The sequence below is a fragment of the Capricornis sumatraensis genome, chromosome 4 (genome assembly GCF_032405125.1).
Source record: "Capricornis sumatraensis isolate serow.1 chromosome 4, serow.2, whole genome shotgun sequence".
Lineage (NCBI taxonomy): Eukaryota > Metazoa > Chordata > Mammalia > Artiodactyla > Bovidae > Capricornis > Capricornis sumatraensis.
In genome coordinates, this window is record NC_091072.1 from 149,449,498 (window position 1) to 149,470,892 (window position 21,395).

Genomic DNA, 21,395 nt, shown 5'->3' on the forward strand with positions numbered 1-21,395 from the left:
AAACTGCACAATTCATTGTTTTTTAATAATATTCACAGAGTTGGGCAACCATCACCACCATCTAATTTTGGGGCCATTTCATCATGCTAGAAAGAAACCCCATATCCCTTAGCAGTATCTCTTCATTTCTCCCCAGCCCCATTCCCCCTCAGCCATAGGCAATTATTAATCTACTTCTTATCTCGATAGAATTGCCCATTCTGGACTTTCTGTAGAAATGGAAACATACAATATGTGGTCTATTGTGTTTGCCCAGAATAATGTTTTCAAAGTTCATCAATGTTGTACCATATGTCAGCACTTCATTTCTTTCTGTTGTCAAATAATATTACATTGCATGGATATGTCGCATATTTACCTGTTCATCCAATGTCGAACCTTTAGCATGCTTCTACTTTTTGGCTTATAAATGCCACTGTGAAAATTCTTGAATGAGTGTTTATGTTGCCATGTTCTCATTTTACTTATACACACATCTCACCCGGGGTGAAGATCCTTGGAGAAGGATCCTCTTGAGAGTCCCTTGGACTGCAAGGAGATCAAATCAGTCAATCCTGAAGGAAATCAACCCTGAATATTCATTGGAAGGACTGATGCTGAAGTTGAAGCTCCCAATACTTTGGCCACCTGATGTGAAGAGCTGACTCATTAGAGAAAACCCTGATGATGCTGGGAAAGACTGAAGGCAGGAGGAGAAGGGGACAACAGAGGATGAGATGGTTGGATGGCATCACTGACTCAATGGATGAGTTTGAGCAAGCTCCAGGAGTCGGTGAAGGACAGGGAAGCCTGGCAAGCTGCAGTCTACAGGGTCACAAAGAGCTGGACAAGATTAAGTGACTGAACTGAATTAAACTGAAGAGTGAATGTGTTAAGTCATGTGGTGACTCTATATTTAGCAATTTGATGAACTCCTATACTGATTTCTAAAGTGGCTGCACCATTTTACATTCCCACCAACGATAAATGATGGCTTCAATTTTTCTCCATGTTCTGGACAATATTTGCATTATCTGTCATTGGGATGATAGCCTTCCAAGAGTATGAAGTATTGTCTTACTATTTGATTTCCATTTCCCTAATAACCAACGGTGTGAACATAACTAATGGGGTGAATTCAGACATGACTCAGTGACTAGCACTTTCAATTTTCACTTCACGGCTGATTCACTTTGCCTAGAGCAGAAAGTAACACAACATTGTAAAGACACTGTACTCCAATAAAAAAAATTTTTTTTAAGAATTAGAACACACACACAAAAAAAGAATTAGAACACATTTCCTCTGATTACAGAACTGTCAAAAGAACAAATTCTCAGAAGGCAAAAAGGAATATTATAAGGCTTTGAGAAATCAGGAAACAGAACATAAAAGTAAAACATAAATAAACACAAGTTGGAAAAAAATTAAAATGAAGAATTTCACTAAGCTTTTCTCCCCAAATCAGTTCCTCCTTTTTCTTGCCACTCCAACATTGATGAAATGCAGAGTAATCGAGATTGACTCTGGAGACATATCAAGGGACTCCAAAAGGCCATGCAGGGAATTTCAAGCAGCACTGAAAACCACACAGAAGTCTGCAAGAAGGAGCTCTCCTTTCTCCTTGTTTCCTAGCACCTGACTGGCATGTGTGGACCAGTTCTGTCCGGTAGAATTTCCTACAGTGATATAGATGTTCTGCGTATACTGTCCATTGTGATCTACACTAGCCACGTGTGGCTAGTAAGCATTATAACAAGGCTATGTAAACTTAAACAAACTGCTTTTTAATTTAATCAAATGTTAATTTAAATAGCCATGTGTGACTGATGCTACCATATTGGATAGTGCAGTAAAATATACTAAAAAATATTTATTGGTTGGTTAACAGCTGGACGAATTAATCTTTAGCAAATACTTCCAGTATAGAATTACAATTGCCTCTCACCTTAGTGGGCTTCCCAGGTGGCTCAGTGGTAAAGAATCCACTAGTCAAGCAGGAGAAGCAGGGGATGTGGGTTTAATCCCTGGGTCAGAAAGATCCCCTAGAGGAGAAAATGACAACCTACTCCAGTATTCTTGCCTGGAGAATCCCATGGACAGAGGAGCCTGGCAGGCTGCAGTCCATGGGGTCACAGAGAGGCAGACACAACTCTGCACACCCACATGCACTCACTCACCCTTAGCAACAGGAGGGTACAAAGGGAGAAATATATAAGGTGAGCAATTTCTAGATGTTAGGGCTGTAAGTGTGTGCAAAGTCGCTTAAGTCATGTCTGACTCTTTGCGACTCTATAGACTGTAGCCTGCCAGGCTCCTCTGTCTATGATATTCTCCAGGAAAGAATACTGGACTGGGCTGCCATGCCCTTCTCCAGGGGATCCTCCTGACCTAGGGATCAAACCCATGTCTCTTATGTCTCCTGCACTGGCAGGCAGGTTCTTTACCACTAGCGCCACAGCCAGATCCAAGATGTTAGAGCTAGAAAGATAAGTTGTATGCAAATCACAACTTTGCCAGAAACTGCTATTGTGGAAAGAAAATAAACTGATATGCACACATGCAACCATTGCCAAACATCGCCAAACATCTTCTTATTGATACGTTGGGGTTTCCTGAGGCAAGTTAGGTGGGCAGCAAGGCCAGCTTCCTGGGTGTGTGACTTGCACAATCACACAGGTCCTGACACTTGTGAATTAACTCGACTTCATAATTTGCTGTCACCATCTTGAAATATCTTTTAGTAATTTTTAAATAACAAGCCCCACGTTTTCATTTTGTACTGGGCCCTGCAAGTTTTGTAACTAATCTGGTCATGGCATTTTTCTGAACTCCCTATTAAAGATTAACCATTGAAGCCCTGCCTTTCCATGTGTTTAATTTTTTGTTGAAACTTAATATGTACTTAGGGCTTCCCAGGTGGCTCAGTGGTACAGAATCTGCCTGCCAATGCATGAGACACAGGAGATATGGGTTTGATTCTAGGTCAGGAAGATCCCCTAGAAGAAGAAATGGCAACCCACTCCAGTATTCTTGCCTGGAGAATCCTATGGACAGAGGAGCTTGGCGGGCTACAGTCCATGGACTTGAAAAGAGTTGGACATGAAAGAAGCAACTGAGCATGCAGGGTCTACTTGAAACTCAATAAAGTTTATTGATTCCCCTGAATGGCCTTTCTCTGGTCTCTGAAAGTTAAAGGGAGGATGTGCCCACTTGGAGACTGCCAGGGCTGGCATGTTTCTGGTGTCAGACAACCATCCAGAAAACTGGGGAAACCAGTAGTGACGACCACCACTATGCTTCTTGCTGGTGGACTGCCGTCTACGGGGTTGCACAGAGTCAGACACGACTGAAGTGACTTAGCAGCAGCAGCAGTAGCAGACATAGAAGGTCCATCCTCATATTATCTTATAATTTATGTGATGGCTCTGAATCACTAACTTACTTCTTTTGCAGAGAAAATCCAAGGAGGACTTTCCTGGTGGTCCAGTGAATAGAAATTCATCTGCCAGTGCAGGGGACACAGGTCTGATCCCTGATGCGGGAAGATTCTACATGCCGCAGAGTAACTAAGCCCGTGTCCCACAGCTGCTGATCCAGGCCTCTAGAGCCTGTGCTCTGCAACAGGAGAAGCCATCGCAATGAAAAACCCACGCACCGCAACAAAGAATAGTCCAGCTTGTCACGACTAGAGAAAGCCCTCAAGCAGCAGTGAGGACCCAGCACAGTCAAAAATAAACAGTAACTAAAATAAAGTTTAAAAAGTCCAGGGAGTGGTCTTTCTATAGTTCTCAAAGCCTGGTGGTTTCCAGGATGTCTTAGATCTGGAATCCACCCATTGGAGCCACATGGATTTTTCTTGCTTTGTTTTTCTGGTCAGCAGGAAGGAAGAGCACTCATTTGATTTGTATGCAGCAGACATGACTCATGTTATTCAAGTACAGAAGGGTACTTGAATCAGACATAGTTTGCGTCCACACTAATACTTTCTAACAAGCAGTTTCATGACTTAATCTCTATAGAATTCAACCTTCATGCTCCTAAATGCGTCAGTTACCCACTGATCTCATCATAGTACCCACACACCTAAAGACTTAAATGATGAAATTGAGGCAGGTTCCAAGGAAAGTAGGAGAAACGCAGAGATGCACAGCCAGACACACCTTAGTCCAAATACCAAAAGCCAAAGATAAACTATTGAAAGTGGTCAGAGAAAAATGACTCACCACATACAAGGAGACCCTCAACAATATTCAGAGTTGACATCTCATCAAATACAATAAAAATAGAAGGTAGTGGGACAACATACTGAAATTGTCCAAAGAAAAAAGACTGTCAACAAAGCATCTTGCATCTTTCAAATGTGAAGAGGAAATAAAAGCAAGTAAACATTGAGAGAATTTGTTGGTACCAGACTACTTTAAAAGAAATATGAGTTTCTTTTTTTATACTTGTTTTATTATTTTAACATTTTTTAACTTTTTATTTTATATTGGAGTATAGTTGATTAACAATGTTGTGATAACTTCAGGTATACAGTAAAGTGATTCAGTTATCTCTTATTTTTCAAATTATTTTCCCATTTAGATTGTTGCATAATACTGAGCAGAATTCCCTGTGCTATACAGTAGGTACTTGCTGGTTACCTATGTTAAATATAGTAGCGTATACATGTTAGGACCAAACTTCCTAACTATCTCTTCCTCTTTCCTTCCCATCTGGTAACCAGATGGGAAGTTCATTCTCTAAGTGTGTGAGTCTTTTTAGGATAAAAGCAAATGATCTTGGGCCGTAATACAAATACACACATATACACACGGAGGCAAAAACAAAGAGCACCAGTAAAGGTAACTGTGAATTATAAAAGATAGTATATTTCTTCTTTTAACTAATTTTAAAAGCAATTGCATTTTTTAAAGTGTATGTAATTGTATTATTGGGACTATAACATATAACAATTTAATAGACTTGACAAAACGGCACAAAAGAAATGGATGGGAGCAAAACTGATTGAAGTAAGGAAATAACACCAGATGGTAAATCGAATCTACAGCAATAAGTGCAAAGGATCAGACATGGTAAATAAGATAAGTATAACACAAGATAAATTTATACTTCCTCTCCTTTTTTCTCATCTTTTTTAATAGACATAAAATTATGTAATGTAATTATAATAGTATATTTTGGAGTTTGTACCATACAATTTGAAATATGTATAAAAATAATAGAAAAAAAGTTGGAAGAGGGAATAGAGCTATAAATATAGTCTTCCTATATTTCACTGAAATAAGTCTAAATAGACTCTGATAAGTTAAGATGCATGTGACAACCCCTAGAACAACCATTAAGAAAACAACTATAAAAATATATGGAAAATTTATTTAAAGAATTATACATTACATTAGAAAATAGCCACTTAATGTAAAAAACAAGCAGTAATGGAGGAACAGAGGGAAAACACGAGAGACTTTAGAAAACAAAACTCGAATGGCAGAGACAAACCCAACTAAGTCAATAAAAGCAATGACTGTGGGTGAATTAAGCAACCCAATCAAAAGGTAAATATTGTCCGATTGCATTTTTTTAAAAAAAGGTCCAACTCTATGTTGTCTTTAGGAAACATTTTAGATCAAAAGATACAAAGTAAAGGCTATATCAGCAAACAGCAACCATAAAAAGTGAAAGAGGTTATACTAATATCAGACAAAATAGATGGTAAAACAAAAATGTTGCTAGTTATAAAAGGAGAGATTTTGTGACCATAAAAGGATATAACCATCGGGAAGATATACCAATTTTAAACATATATTCTTAGCAACAGAGTACCGAAATACATGAAGTAAAATCTGACAGACTGAAGGGAGTAGGACCATCAGCAATGATCAGGGGTGATTTCAACACCCTACTTTCAAGGAAAGCAGAAAGGAAAGTGCTAGTCACTCAGTCGTGTCCGACTCTTTGCAAGCCCATGGACTGTAGCCCACCAGGCTCCTCTGTCCATGCGATTCTCCAGGCAAGAACACTGGACTGGGTTGCCATTTGCTTCTCCAGGGGATCTTCCTGACCCAGGGATCGAACCCAGGTCTCTGGCATTGCAGGCAGATTCTTTACTGTCTAAGCCACAAGGGAAGCCCCATACAACAACTAAACACAAGATAAACAAGGAGGGCTTTCCTGGTAGTGCAGTGGTTAAGAATCCACCTTGCAATGCAAGGGACACCAGTTCAGTCCCTGTTCCAGGAAGACGTCCCATGCCTCGGAGCAATGAAGTATGTGCCATGACCACTGAACCAGCACTCTTGAACCCATAAGCTGAAACTATTGAACTGACACGCTGCAGCTACTGAGGCCTGTGTGCCTACAGCCTGTGCTCCATAGCAAGGGAAGCCACCGCAACGAGAACCCCAAACACAAGGAAGAGCAGACCCCGCTCGCTGCAACTAGAGAAAGCCGGTGTGCAAAAACAAAGACCCACCACAGCCAAAAAAACAGAATAAAGAAATGTCTTTAAAAAGAGAAGGACAAACAAGGAAATGTAAGACTTAAACAACATTGCAATCAATGAGAGAGACCTAGTGGCGTCCATAAGAACAGTCTACACAACAACAGCAGATTGCTTTCGACTGGACATGCAACATTCTCCAGGAGGGGCTGTGTGCTAGAGCATAAAATAACCCTCAATAAATTTTAGGACTAAATTCATACGAAGTGTGATTCTCTGATCACAGCAAAGTGGCATGAGAGATGAAACAGAAAGATATTAGAAATTCACAAATAGGTGGAAATTAAAGAACACATTCTTAAATAAGCATTGGGTCAAAGAAAAAAATTACAAGGAAAATTAGAAAATAGGAAATACTATAAGCAACTATCTGCCCACACATTTTAAAACTTAGGTTAAATTGGCAAATTCCTATTAAAAAACACTTGCAACTCAATAATGAAAAGACAAACGCCTTCTTAAAAGTAAAAAGTGTCTAAATGGACATTTCTCCAAAGAAAATATACAAATGGCCTGTATACACATGAAAAATGTTCAGCATAATTAGACATCAGAGAAATTTAAATCAAAACTACAATTGTATACCACTTGGGCTTCCCTTGTGGCTCAGCTGGTAAAGAATCCGCCTGCAATGCGAGAGACATGAGTTTGATTCCTGGGTTGGGAAAATCCCCTGGAAAAGGGCAAGGCTACCCACTCCAGTATTCTGGGTCGCAAAGAGTCAGACACGACTGAATGACTGGTGCTTTGCGCTTTCACACTCACTAGGATGGCTGTGATCAAAAAACAAAAACAAATCTTGAAAATATGTTTTAAAAAATCAAAACTCTCATATGCTGCTAGAGGGAATATAAAATGATGCAGTTACTTTGGAAAACAGTCTGGCAGTTCCTTGGAAGTTTAAATATAGAGTCATCATATGGTCCAGCAATTCTACTCTGAGGGTATAACCAAGAAAAATGAAGACATATGTCCACACAAGAACTTGTACATAAATGTTCAAACCAGCGTTATTCATAGTAGTCAAAAAGCGGAAATAACCCAAATGTCCATCAACTGGTAAACAGATAAAGAAGAGGTGGAAAACGAAATTTTATTTTACCATGAAAGGAACGATAGTGAGAAATGAAGTAGTGATGAAGGCTATAACATGAATGACACTTGAAAACATTATGCTACATACAGAAGACTCCATGCTATACGATTCCATTTATACAAAATGTCCAGAAGAGGCAAGTCCATGGGGACAAAAAGCAGATTAGTGGTTGCCTAAGGGGCTTCCCTGGTGGCTCAGAGGTTAAAGTGTCTGCCTACGATGCAGGAGACCTGGGTTCGATCCCTGGGTCGGGAAGATCCCCTGGAGAAGGAAATGGCAACCCACTCCAGTACTCTTGCCTGGAGAATCCCATGGACGGAGGAGCCTGGTGGGCTACAGTCCACAGGGTCACAAAGAGTCGGACACGACTGAGCAATTTCACTTCACTTCAGGGATGAGAAAGTTGTAGGCAGATGGGGAGAGCCTGTTAGGAGGGGTAGGTTTTCTTTCGGAAGAGGTGAAAATGTTTTAAAATTGATAATGGTGATGAATAAACCAAATATCATTAAAGCATACACTTTAGTAAATTGTATGGTATGTGAATTTATCTTCAAAAACTGTTATTTTTAAAACTTATTAAGAAGGCAGAAAAAACTTACTAAGGAGAGGCAGAATGAGAAAAAATAGGAAGAGAAAACAGAAGGGAGAGGAAAGTTTCTTTAAGTTAAAATTAATAGGACCTTGGTGGTCCAGTGGCTAAGACTCTGCACATCTAATGCAGGGGTCCCGGGTTTGATTCCTGGTCAGGGAACTAGTTCCCACATGTTGCAACTAAAGATCCTGCATGCCGCAAAGAAGACTCGGCAGAGCCAAATAAGTAAATATTTTTTAAAATAAATAACGAGAAGTCCAAGCAGAGACTTTGAGAGAAACATTAGGGAGAAGAGTAACACTGTTAACTTCCTTCAACTGGCCCAAGTTGTTTCTCTCTCTCAGCCTCAGTTTCTTCATCTGTAGAATTATGAGTTAGACCCATCCTATCAGAATTCTCAAGGATCTGTGGTTCTCTGATACCTCTGTTCAGCTCTGAGGAGCTGTAAGTACTTAAATCAGTCAGTTATCTTCTCAGAGCTGCCATTATAAAATGGATTAAAGTCCAGAATTCTGTTCTGTCAGTCTTCCAGAACTTTCTACACCCTGACCCACTTCCTCACGAATTTCTCACTCTCCCACCTTTCTTTTTAACCCTTGACTTCTGCTGCTCTCAAAATGTTAGTTACTCAGTTGTATCCAAATCTTTGCAACCCCCATGGACAGTAACCCACCAGGCTCCTCCGTCCATGGAATTCTCCAGGCAAGAACAGTGGAGTGGATAGCCACTCCCTTTACCAGGGGATCTTCCTGACCCATGGATTGAACATGGGTCTCCTACATTGCAGGCAGATTGTTTACCATCTAAGCCACCTCCCAAAGCTTGTCTTCAAGCTACATTGAGGTCCCTAGGAAGCCTGTTTTGTCCATCTTACCTGGAATCTCGAGTATCTGGGAGGGTACGATCCAGGGGCAACCGGTCACTGAGGTACACGTTATAGCCAAACTTCTGGAAGAGGTCCTCAGCCTCTCTCTGCTGAGCCTCAGAAAGGTCCCTACCCCACTTCTTGAAAAGTTCTGAGTCTGGGAAGAGAACCTTGTGGGGATTTTCCTTGAAGAAGCCACCCTCCTTGGCGTGAGCTGTATCTGGAAAAGGATGCTTTTCGTCTTTCACTGTTGCCAGCATGCCAATCCCATCTTCTGATTGCTTCGTAGCCAGCTTCATAGTTTGTTCTGCAAACGAAGGGCAGGGGAGAAAACATCTCAGCCAGTTGTTAGCTCCCCGGGTGTTACTTTCTCATCCACATTTCCTTGAAATGTTTTTCTCCCCAGACTTTTAGGGGGGTGCAACAGAACAAGTGTGCAAGGAGTTGTAGATATTGGCAAGAGAAGACCCAGAGGGATGGTATCATGATGGAGAAGTTGAAGGAGCTTGCTCCAGGGTCCTGAGGTTGTGGTCAGGGCTAGATAGCATGCATTTGTCATTTTCGAGGGGAGCAGTTCGGGAGAAAGACAAAGCCCAGAGCACACTGTGAAAGTGTGAGGCAGGAGGCAGGTAAAGGACTTTACAGAGGGGGAGGCCGAGGGATTGGATCGGTTAACCACAGGATGCTGCAGGGACCCAAGTGACAGCAGGACTCGGGGCAGAGATGAAGACTGTGAATGGATGGCCGTGTCAAGGCCTATAAGGAGGGAGAGAGTGTGTTGAGATCGGCAGGGAAGTGTCAGCTGAGGAAAGAGGACAGTCAGGCTTTCGTGATAAGTAAAGCACTGTTACAACAGTCTTCTGACTCCTTCCTTCAGTGGAACCAGAAGGATGTTTGGAATCACCCTAGATGGTGGAATACAACGAGCCCGAGATCACCCTCTCTCTCTCGAGCACACCATCACTACCATCCACAGAGCAGCCATGGGTAACAAAGACCGGAAAAGATCTTCCACAACTAAAGGCATCATGAAACTGGACAGGCCTCCCTGCTGGTCCAGGGGACCTGGGTTTGATCTGTGGTCAGGAAACTAGATCCCATGTACTGCAACCAAGACCCAGTGCAGCCAAGGAAAGAAATTGGAGGCCCCCAACCTGGAGAATGATTATATTGCAGAGGTTCTCCTCCAGGAGTGAGAGTTCTGAGCTGCATGTAGGATTCCCCAGCCCAGGGGTCCCACACCAGGAAAATGAGCCCCCACAGCATTTGGCTTTGAAGACCAGAAAGGCTTAATTGTGAAGTCCCAATGGGCTGGGAGAAATAGAGATTTCACTTTTAAAGGACACACACACACAAAATCTCATGCACACCAGGACCCAGAGCAAAAGCAATCATTTAATAGGAGCCTGGGCAGACCTACCCATTGGTCTTGGAGAGTTTCCTGGGGGTGGGGGTTGGGGTGCTGTCACTCTGGGGACAGAGACACTGGCAGGAGCCATATTTGGGAACTTTCAATTGAATGAAAGCTAGAGTTGACTGATTAGTCTTTCCCAAGTCCAACATTGACTATGATACTCCTCAGCATTCAACCCCAAAATGTTAATCAGGGTGATAGGGACAGAGTAAAGGGTGATTAAATAGTTAATCCCACTAGCGGGGTGGTAGAAAAAAAATATGGGGGACCTCTGTAAGTTAATGGTCACTTAAGAAAGCAGGTTTGCTTAACCACAGAAGCAAGCAGGCTTCCTCAGCCACAAACCCATGCAAAAGAAGCGAGAGACTGGCCCCCAAACAATAAAACAATGGTGGCATGAGCCCCACATCCTGCCCAGTGAGCTCAACAGGTTAATGATCCTTAGGATGTTCTCTATCCACACGTCAAAACCGTAGTTTACGGAAAGGTGGCATTTCAAAGTGAAAGGCACTCACAGTACTGAGACCTGGAATAATCTTCCCATAGTGCCGTGACATGGCTTGACCACGGAGGGACAAGAAAGCTTCCCTACCCAGCCTGGAGAAGGGGCTGATGACGGAAGCATGACATCTGCTCAAGAATGAGGAAGAAGGTCTTCTCCCCCTCCCCACTTTCCCTTTGATTATAAAACTGTAGCCCACTAAGGTCCTGCGGAAGCACCCTCTGGCCTGCCCACTGTAAGCCTCTCAAGCATCCTATTCTAATCAGTTCTGCTCAGTTCATTTCATTCGCCCAGTCGTGTCCAACTCTTTGCGACCCCATGGACTGTAGCATGCCAGGCTCCCTGGAGCTTCCTCAGACTTGTGTTGATCGAGTCAATGATGCCATCCAACCATCTCATCCTCTGTCACCCTCTTCTCCTCCTGCCTTCAATCTTTCCCAGCATCAGGGTCTTTTCCAGTGAGTCAGTTCTTCGCATCAGGTGGCCAAAGTATTGGAGCTTCTTCAGCATCAGTCCTTCCAATGAATATTCAGGGTTGATTTCCTTTAGGATGGACTGGCTTGATCTCCTTGCAGTGACTCTCAATTCTGTTCTAATAAAGGGACTCTCAATTCCTATTCTAATAAATTCCTTACCTATCGCTTTGCCTCTCTCACGCAGAGTTTTTTCTGCTTTAAGACACAAAGCACCAAAGCTCTTCAAAGCCCCCCCAAAATACCCACCCAGTGGCTTCAGTTCAAACGCGCTCCACCAGAGGGAGTCCACCAGAGGGACTTGCTTAAGTTCCCACCAATCTTTCCTTTGTTGTTTTTCAGTCACTTTTTTGTGTCTTGACTCTTTTCGGCCCCAGGGACTATAGCCCACCAGGCTCCTCTGTCCATGAAATTTCCCAGGCAAGAATGCTGCAATGGGTTGCCATTTCCTACTCCAAGGGATCTTCCCGACCCAGGGATCAAACCTGCATCTCCAGCACTGGCTGGCAATTCTTTATCACCTAGTCACCAGGGAAGCCCCAGTCCTTCCTTAGACACACACTGAACTCCAACCAAATTGATGGGATCACCTCTAGCTCATGAAGTACCATCCTGCATGTTAGAAGAGAGAATCCCTTTTTCAGATGATTGCAACCCTGGGGTACCAGCTTCAGGAGAGGACGGTCCCACGGTGTGAACCCCTCTGGGCAGAGGCAGCCCCACACCACAGCACACGGTTTGGTGTGCAAAACTTGGGCAGAATTTCAGCTACATGCCCAGCCCCTAAGAGGGATGCAGGGAAACCTTACAAATGGGAGGAGGGTATTTTTGGAAAGTGACCTCAGCCTGGCCTGTGAATGAGGAGAGTCAACCACAGAAGTGCCTATGAGACGGAAAGAGGATGGTCAAGGCAAATCTGAAAAGAAAAATAAATGGAGGATCTTTCAGAGAAGGCTCCTGGGGACTAGCTCTCTTATTTTCTCAGGCATAAAATAAACATGGGAGCGAGATTTTCACAGTATTCCAAATCAAATCATATTTTGATTCAAACTCTTCTATGCTAAGCACGGGAATCACAGAATGGCCTTTGATTCCTTGGGCCTTTAAACTCCCTTATTACTCCTCTTTGGAGATTCCCTGGTGGCTCAGATAGTACAGAGTCTGCCTGCAATGCAGGAGACCTTGATTTGTTCCCTGGGTCTAGAAGATCTCCTAGAGAGGCAAATGGCAGCCCACTCCAGTATTCTTGCCTGGAGGATCTGGTAGACAGAGGAGCCTGGCAAGCTATAGTCCACAGGGTGGCAAAGAGTCACACATGACTGAGCAACTAACATTTTTACTTTTCACACTCTGCTCTGGGAGTTATCTGATCTTCCGCTCTCATTCATTGCTGTCAGTGGGAAATTTTGATGATGGAAGCACAGAACCCAGTGGGAGGGAGACTGTGTTACTAGACCACCCACATGACTTACACTGAAACTCTCCAAGACCCAAAGGGGACACACCCAAGTGTGTCACTCTGATGGGGCCTTTTAAGTACCCCCAGGGAAGTTCCAGAAAACTGGTTTAGAGTTATCAAGCCCTCCCGCAATAAGGATATGATTTTCATTATGTGTTTGCTTTGGCTCTTCATAGACTTCATAATTTGCCCAGGTGTCCTTACTGTCATGATTTTATTCAGTCTTCTTGGAGGTAAGGAGCAACCAGAAGGAGGGGTCATCAAACCAGCTTTCCATTTCAGCAAGCCCTTCTGGAAAGAAAAGCATTTGTGATCTGGAAATGGGGGTCCAGAAAACATTTTGAAATTCATCTCTGTGGATAGGGAGTCCCTGACACCACGTCATTTCAGAGTGAATAGAATGTGGGGAGCACAGAGAACAACAAGCCAAGGAGGAACCGGTTGTGCAAAGAGAGAGATGGAAATAAACCTGACGGCTCTGGATGGCTTCTCGGGGCACATCGTGTCCCAGCCAGAGGAAAGATTAGCCAAGTTCTTGGCAGAACTCCTGCTATTTTAAGGCCTGAGGAGGTTGACATAGGGTGGGTGAGCCAGAGAGCTGGTGTGGTCTGTGTGCTCAGCCAAGGAGTGACAGTGATGGTCAAGGTACACACACATCCTTTGGTGAAATTGCCCTGGGAACATTTGCACAGTCAACATGCACACCAGCCAAGGGCTCTCAAAGCCAGGGCCTCAGGAGCTGACAATCTTCGCTGTTTTCTCTAACTCTTTCCCCTGGATCACCCTTCTCTTCATCCCTGGCTGCCTGTCCTCTGTTCTCTCCTTCCTACACTCAGTCACTCACTCTTCTATTTAATTTCTCTGTGCCAGGCCCAGGGCATAGAGTGGTAAAGCACATCACAAGACACTCATCAACTGAACCATCCCCTAAGAAACCTTCCCTGGTGGCTCAGACGGTAAAGAATCTGCCTGCAATGCAGGAGACCCAGGTTCGATCCCTGAGTTGGGAAGATCCCTTGAAGAAGGAAATGGCAACCCACTCCAGTATTCTTGCCTGGAGAATCCCATGGACAGAGGAGCCTGGTGGGCTACAGTCTATGGGGTTGCAAAGAGTCGGACACGACTGAGTGACTAACACTTTCACTTTACGAAAACTGCCTTCCAGAAATCTGAACCACAAAAACACAGGAGTCTTGTGATGGAGGATGGAAACCATGCTTCATGCCTCCTTTTCTCTCCCCTCATCTATTTTCCCTTTTTTCCTCCCTATCAATTCTTCCACCCTCTACCACGGACATTTTCACTCTGGGCTCCTTTTCTGTGCTCATCTCTTTTCTCCTCTCTTGCCCCTTCTCCAAATCTCCCCTTCTCTGATTTCCACCCTTCCTTTTCCTCCTCCTGTCTGACCTTCCATCCATCCTTCTGTCTCACTGTGAACCCTGACAAGGCTCAGTTCTTGTTTTTTAAAAGACACTCCCTAGGCTTCCCTGGTGATTTGATTCCAGAATCTTCCTGCCAATGCAGGGGGACATGGGTTCGATCCCTGGTCCAGGAAGATTCCACCTGGAGTGGAGCAACCAAGCCCATGCGTGCACCACAGCTACTGAGCCTGTGCTCCAGAGCCCAGGAACTGCAACTACAGAGCCCATGGGCTAAAACTACTGAAGCCTGGGTGTCCTAGACCCTGCGGCTGCACCAGGAGAAGCCAGGGCAATGAAAAGCCCGTGTACTGCCGCTGGAGAGTAGCCCCTACTCTCCGCAACTAGAGAAAGACTGACTGCAACAACAAAGACCCAGTGCAGCCAAAATAACTAAAATAAACAAATAAACATAATTATTTTTTTAAAAAGACACTCTCCAAGGCTGTTAAGTGAAATAAGTCAGACAGAAAAAGACAAGTACTGTATGACATCACTTATACGTGGAATCTTAAAAAAAATACAATAGACTAGTGAACATAACAAAAGAGAAAAGAGAAATAGACTCACAGGTATAGAGAACACACTAGCGGTTGCCAATGTTTTGCGGGCAACACACGAGTAGGGCAAGGGGGGGCACAGATTGTTACTGGATGTAACGCAGGCTCGTGTATGTACTGTACCGTATGGGGAATAGAGCCGGTATTTTATAATAAATGTAAATGAAAAATAACCTTTAAAATTCTATAAAAATTAAAAAGAGGAACTTTCCTGGTAGTCCAGTGGCTAAGACTCTGCACTCCCAATACAGGAGGCCTGGGTCTGATCCCTAGTCTGGAAACTAGATTCCACATGCCATGACTAAGAGGTATCACAGGGCATAACTAAAGGTCCTGCATGCTGCGATGTAGATCAGAGATTCTACACACCGCAGCTGAGACATAATGCAGCCAAATGACTAAATAATCTTTTTTTTTTTTAATTAAACAGAAAAAAAAAAAAAGACACTCCCCACCACCCAGGCTCCAGGGGCACACAGCCACACATCTGAGCAGTCAATTCTCTGCTTTCACATTCCAGACCCCTCTCCCCCAGGGCACGAGCATGAGATTCTTATCATGCTAGAAACCCATGACTCCTGCCCTCACTGGAAGCAGACGCCAAGATACAAGAATTCACAGGAGGTATAGTTTCATGGTGAGTTTTAAAAACAAACCCCAGAACTCCTGGGAAGAGGTTAACATGTGCTGGACCCTGAGGGCATCATCTTAAGTGAAAAAAGCCAAAGACAAATATTACTGGGTCTCACTATGTGTGGAATCCAAAAAGAATGGGGGGAAATGAGTTCACAGATGCAAAGAACAGGGACTTCCCTGGCAGTCTGGTGGCTAAGACTCCACACTCCCAGCGCAAGGGGTCCTGGTTTGATCCTTAGTCAGGGAACTAGATTTCACATGCTGCAACTAAGAGGTTTGCATGCTGCAACTGAAATCAGATTCTCAAAGATCTCATATGCCATAACCAAGATGCGGCGCAGTCAAATATATATATATATATATATATATATATATATATATATATATGTATGTATATATGCTGCTGCTAAGTCGCTTCAGTCGTGTCCGACTCTGTGCGATCCCATAGACGGCAGCCCACCAGGCTCCCCCATCCCTGGGATTCTCTAGGCAAGAATACTGGAGTGGGTTGCCATTTCCTTCTCCAATGCATGAAAGTGAAAAGTGCAAGGCAAGTCACTCAGTTGTGTCTGACTCTTAGCGACCCCATGAACCGCAGCCTACCAGGCTCCTCCATCCATGGGATTTTCCAGGCAAGAGAACTGGAGTTGGGTGCCATTGCCTTCTCCATGTATATATATATATATATTAAAGATACAGGGAACAGATTAGTGGTTGCTAGAGGCAGGGTGTGGGGGGTGGTGAGCAAAGTGTGTAAAGAAGGTCAAAAGCTATACACTCCCAGTTATAAAATAGGTAAATCCTGGAGACATGATGTATGGTAGTGTGGCGACTGTAGTCAATAATGCTCTACTGTTTGTTTAAAAGCTGGTGACAGAGTAAATCTCAAAAGTCCTCATCCCAAGGAAAAAATGTAGAACTATGTGAAACAGCAAGTGTTAATCAGGTTTATTTTGTGACCATTTCACGAAATATACAAATATTGAACCCTTAGGTCCTACACATGAAATTAATGTAATCTTATGAATTATTTGAAAAGACCCTGATGTTGGGAAAGATTGAAGGGGAGGCCTGGCATGCTGCAGTCCATGGGGTTGCAAAGAGTCAGACACGACTGAGTGACTGGACTGAGCTAAACTATACGTCAGTTGGGCTTCCCAGGTGGTGCTAGTGGTAAAGAATCTGCCTGCCAAGGTAGGAGACTCAGAAGAAACGGGTGCTATCCCTGGGTCGGGAAGATCCCCTGGAGGAGGGCATGGCACCCCACTCTAGTCTTCTAGCCTGGAGAATTCCATGCACAGAGGAGCTTAGAGGAATACAGTCCATGGGGGTGGTAAAGAGTCAGACACGACTGAGCAACTAAGCAACAGCAGCGTATGCCAACTATAACTCAATTTTAAAAAGAGGTTGACATGTAGGGCATATCAGCCAGGGGGCTCTTTCTGCACAGACTTCACCAGGGTGTGTGTGCCCGCCCTGAGGTACACACACACACACATACACTGTTCCCCTCCATCAGCTGCTGGCTCTGAGTCCCACTAATTCTCCCTCCTTTTTCCCTCCACACCTCTTTATTCTGTGCCCCTAAACACATACTCACAGGCACGACAGGCACACACACTGTCCCCTCCATGTCAGTGCCGTTGACTTACTCAGATGCTGCAAATTCGCCTCTAGTCGAGAGAGTCTGTCCATCACTGTCCAATTAAGTTCAGACGGAGCAAAATGCAGCTTATTCTGGCGGTCCCCCAGGATCAACTCCCATACAGTCCTCTTGGTGTAAAATATCAGGAGGAGATTGAGAGCGAATACCAGCAGCAGCCCGATGCTGAGGACTCTGAGGACATTTCTCCTGAGCATGTTATTCTGTCCCTGGTTCTGCTGCTCCCTGGGGGCTGAGGGTAGTGCCACTGCCCAGGCAAGCTGAGGATCACAATGAGCTGAGCCCTGACTGTGCTGGCTGCATAGAGGATACCCTGCCTGCTGAGCCAGATGTTGTCTGAGTAGGAAAGCTGTACTGGGCTGCCTGGTTTTCCCCGGGCAGCGTCAGGCATGCGGAATGTGTCATGGCAGCCGCCCAACGATGGGCAAGTCACCTGGGCACACCTTGTGCAGAAGTCAGGTTACTGCTTGCTCCCGGAGCCAGCGGAGGCTCTTTTCTCTTGCTTCTGTTTGATTTCATTTTGGTTCTGAATGTTTCTTCCCTCTGGTAGGAGCCCTTAGGAGACTCACCAAAAGGGCGTGTGAGGTCTGGACCTGTGAGTGTAGCAGAGTGTAGGAGGGAAGAATCCACTGAGTGAGAAGTTTCTGGACCACGTGCTTTTTGAGAGCAAGGATGGTGTCCAAGATGTCTTTTTTGCCAGTGGCTCAGTGGTAAAGAACCCTCTTGCCAATGCCAGAGACACAGGACATGCAGGCTCGATCCCTGGGTCGGGAAGATCCCCTGGAGGAGGAAATGGCAACCCACTCCAGTATTCTTGCCTGGAGAATCACATGGACAGAGGAGTCTAGAGGGGTACAGTCCATGGGGTCACAAAGAGTTGGACAAGACTGAGCTCGCTTGCACATAGAGTCTTGAAAATTATAGGTCTGTAACAGTTGTCAGTTCAGTAAAACTTCCTGCGAGTTCTACCTAGAAGGAGATGAGTGAGCTGGAGGGGGCCCACTAGGGTAAATAAACTCCAGGTCTTAGCCTCGCTTCACTAGTCACTGCCCAGTTCTGCACACTGAGGTGCTAGCCTCCCCTCACCCTCAGCTTCTGGTAACTCTTCTGCCCCACACCTTGCACCCACTATATGCTTTGAACAAATCACTTGATTATCGTCATCACAGATTAGCATTTAAAACAGTTCCCCAGGGCTTCCCTGGTGGTCTAGTGGTTAAGAATCCACCTGTCAACGCAGGGGACACAGGTTCAATCCCTGGTCAGGGACGATCCCCCATGCTTCAGTGCAACTAAGCCCGTCTGTCACAACTACTATTGAGCCTGCTCTCTAGGGCCCACGAGCCTCAACTGCTGAAACCCAAGTGCCCTAGAGTCTGTGCTCCCCAACAAAAGAAGCCACTGGAGTGAGAGGCCCCCGCTCGCCATAACTAGAGAAAGCCCACATGCAGCAATGGAGACCCAGCAGAGGAAAAAATGAAATAAATAAACATTTTAAAAATAATCAGAGTAAAATAGTTACCCAGAGCCCCAAAGTTCAAAGTTCTCAATTCAGGGTTGAATCGCTTCATAATATCATCCACTCTGTCCCAGGTCCCCAGACACAGCACATGCAGATGAGAGCTGAGGCAGACGTGTGGATTAAAGCCAAGACATACGGTTTTAGGAAACGCAGGTGGAAAGAAAAAGAACCAAATGAAAAGTAATCAGTTCTTTTGTTTTCATCAGTTTTTCCCTTGCGTTCATATGCAAATTAGAGTCAAAAGAAATTTAAAACAGCTGATTGCTTCCATTTCTGATGCAAAGTAGAATGGACCCACTTGTCTCTATTCCTCTCCATTCAGTTCAGTTCAGTCGCTCAGTCGTGTCCAACTCTTTGCGACCCCATGAACTGCAGCACACCAGGCCTCCCTGTCCATCACCAACTCCTGGAGTTCACTCAAACTCACGTCCATCAAGTCAGTGATGCCATCCAGCCATCTCATCCTCGGTCGTCCCCTTCTCCTCCTGCCCCCAATCCCTCCCAGCATCAGAGTCTTCTCCAATGAGTCAGCTCTTCGCATGAGGTGGCTAAAGTACTGGAGTTGCAGCTTTAGCATCATTCCTTCCAAAGAACACCCAGAATTGATCTTCTTTAGAATGGACTGGTTGGATCTCCTTGCAGTCCATGGGACTCTCAAGAGTCTTCTCCAACACCACAGTTCAAAAGCATCAATTCTTCAGCGCTCAGCTTTCTTCACACTCCAACTCTCACATCCATACATGACCACTGGAAAAACCATAGCCTTGACTAGATGGACCTTAGTTGGCAAAGTAATGTCTCTGCTTTTCAATATGCTATCTAGACTGGTCATAACTTTCTTCCCAAGGAGTAAGCGTCTTTTAATTTCATGGCTGCATTCACCATCTGCAGTGATTTTGGAGCCCCCAAAAATAAAGTCTGACACTGTTTCCCCTGTTTCCCCATCACTTCATTGATGGGACCAGAGGCCATGATCTTCGTTTTCTGAATGTTGAGCTTTAAGCCAACTTTTTCACTCTCCTCTTTCACTTTCCTCAAGAGGCTTTTTAGTTCCTCTTCACTTTCTGCCATAAGGGTGGTGTCATCTACATATCTGAGGTTATTGATATTTCTCCCAGCAAATCTTGATTCCAGCTTGTGCTTCTTCCAGCCCAGCGTTTCTCATGATGTACTCTGCATAGAAGTTAAATAAGCAGGGTGACAATATGCAGCCTTGACATACTCCTTTTCCTATTTGGAACCAGTACTCTCCATTAAGAACAACCAAAAGCTCTGGCCACTGTACATTAGACTCTAAAAGGTGGAGAGACTAGAGCAGACCAGCTAGAGATCTTGAGACCTGAGGAAAAACTCAGCAGTGAGTTCCCCGGGTTCAGTTTTCAGCTGAGAGGTCTTAGACTGAACACTGAGAAGTTGCCAACCTGTCCATGTTAATAGGCAAAGACTAGAAAAGCACCAAGAAATGCCTGCTGTCTATATACAAAGGAGTAGTCTAGCAAGACAGAAAACCTTCAAATAATAACTGCCTTACTCCAGGGATTTCTCTGATGGTCCAGTGGCTAAGACTCTGCACTTCCAGTGCAGGGGGCCCGGGTTCAGTCCCTGGTCAGGGAACTAGACCCCACATGACGTGCAACTAAAGATCCCACATGCTGTAACTGAGACCCAGTGCAGTCAAGTAAGCAAATTTTTTTAAAAAACCAAAACAACAACAACAACAAACTGCCCTTCTCCAGCCAAACACCCCTGAAAACCCATTGCATCAGGACCAGTCAGCAATAAAGACCACATGGGAAGCCTTCACTTCTACCCCCCTTCTACAGCTGTGACAAGGGGCGCCTTCCGCGATCCCCCTTCAGGATGATGTTGGAGAGCCATAACTTTTGTCCTTGTTCCCTATGATGTCTGTAAGAACAGCATTGAAGTGTCCCTCCCTCTCTAAGCCAGTGTGGTGTCAGCAGAGAACTCAAGGGGAAACTGAGCTTCCTCCCTCCCCCACAACAATAATGAGGCCTCCCCCCTCCCAGGTGTCAATGGAGGCCAAGTGAGAAGCCTAGACTTTCACCCCTATCTGTCATAAAGAAGTGGCATCTCCCTTTCCCCACCAGAGCAGTGTCAGAAAGTCCTGCTAAAACAGAAAATTTAAACAAGATACAGAATCTCATGATATAATACCAAAACATCCAGGATGCAATAAAAAAAAAAAATTATGTGCCATACCAAGAACCAGGAAAATCTCAACTTGAATGAGAAAAGGCAATCAACAGACATTAACAGCAGTGGGACACAGATGTTGAAACTGTTTTATAAGGGTTTTAAAGCAGCCATTAGAAAAGTACTTTGACAAGCAGTTAACAAATGTGCTTGAAAGAAATGAAAAAAATAGTAAGTCTCAGCAAAGAAGTAGAAAATCTCAGGAAAGAAATAGAAGACATAAAGGAGAACCAGATGGAAATTTTTTAACTGGAAAGTAAAGTAAATAAAAATTTAAATGGTTTCTGTCTGTCTGTTAGTCATGTTCAACTCTTTGTAACCCCAGGAACTGTAGCCACCAGGCTTCTCTGTCCATGGAATTCTCCAGGCAAGAATACTGAAGTGCATTGTCATTCCCTTCAATTACAGTGTCTTAAATCCTCCCGGGGAAAAAAATGGTGATTCAATCATTAATAATGTCTATCTTTTCTTTCCCTTGTGTACAACCTCCAGCCAGACAG

At 44.3% G+C, this 21,395-nt stretch overlaps 1 protein-coding gene across 1 annotated transcript in view; it reads right to left on the minus strand.

Moving 5' to 3' along the window:
* GALNT8 (polypeptide N-acetylgalactosaminyltransferase 8) overlaps positions 1-21,395 on the minus strand; it is a 46,895-nt gene that overhangs the window by 18,823 nt on the left and 6,677 nt on the right. The window contains exons 2-3 of the mRNA XM_068971527.1: positions 17,149-17,384; positions 9,044-9,341 (exon numbers count right to left, since the gene is read on the minus strand). Of these exons, the coding sequence (XP_068827628.1) occupies positions 9,044-9,341; positions 17,149-17,384 (534 nt within the window). The remainder of the gene's footprint in view (positions 1-9,043; positions 9,342-17,148; positions 17,385-21,395) is intronic.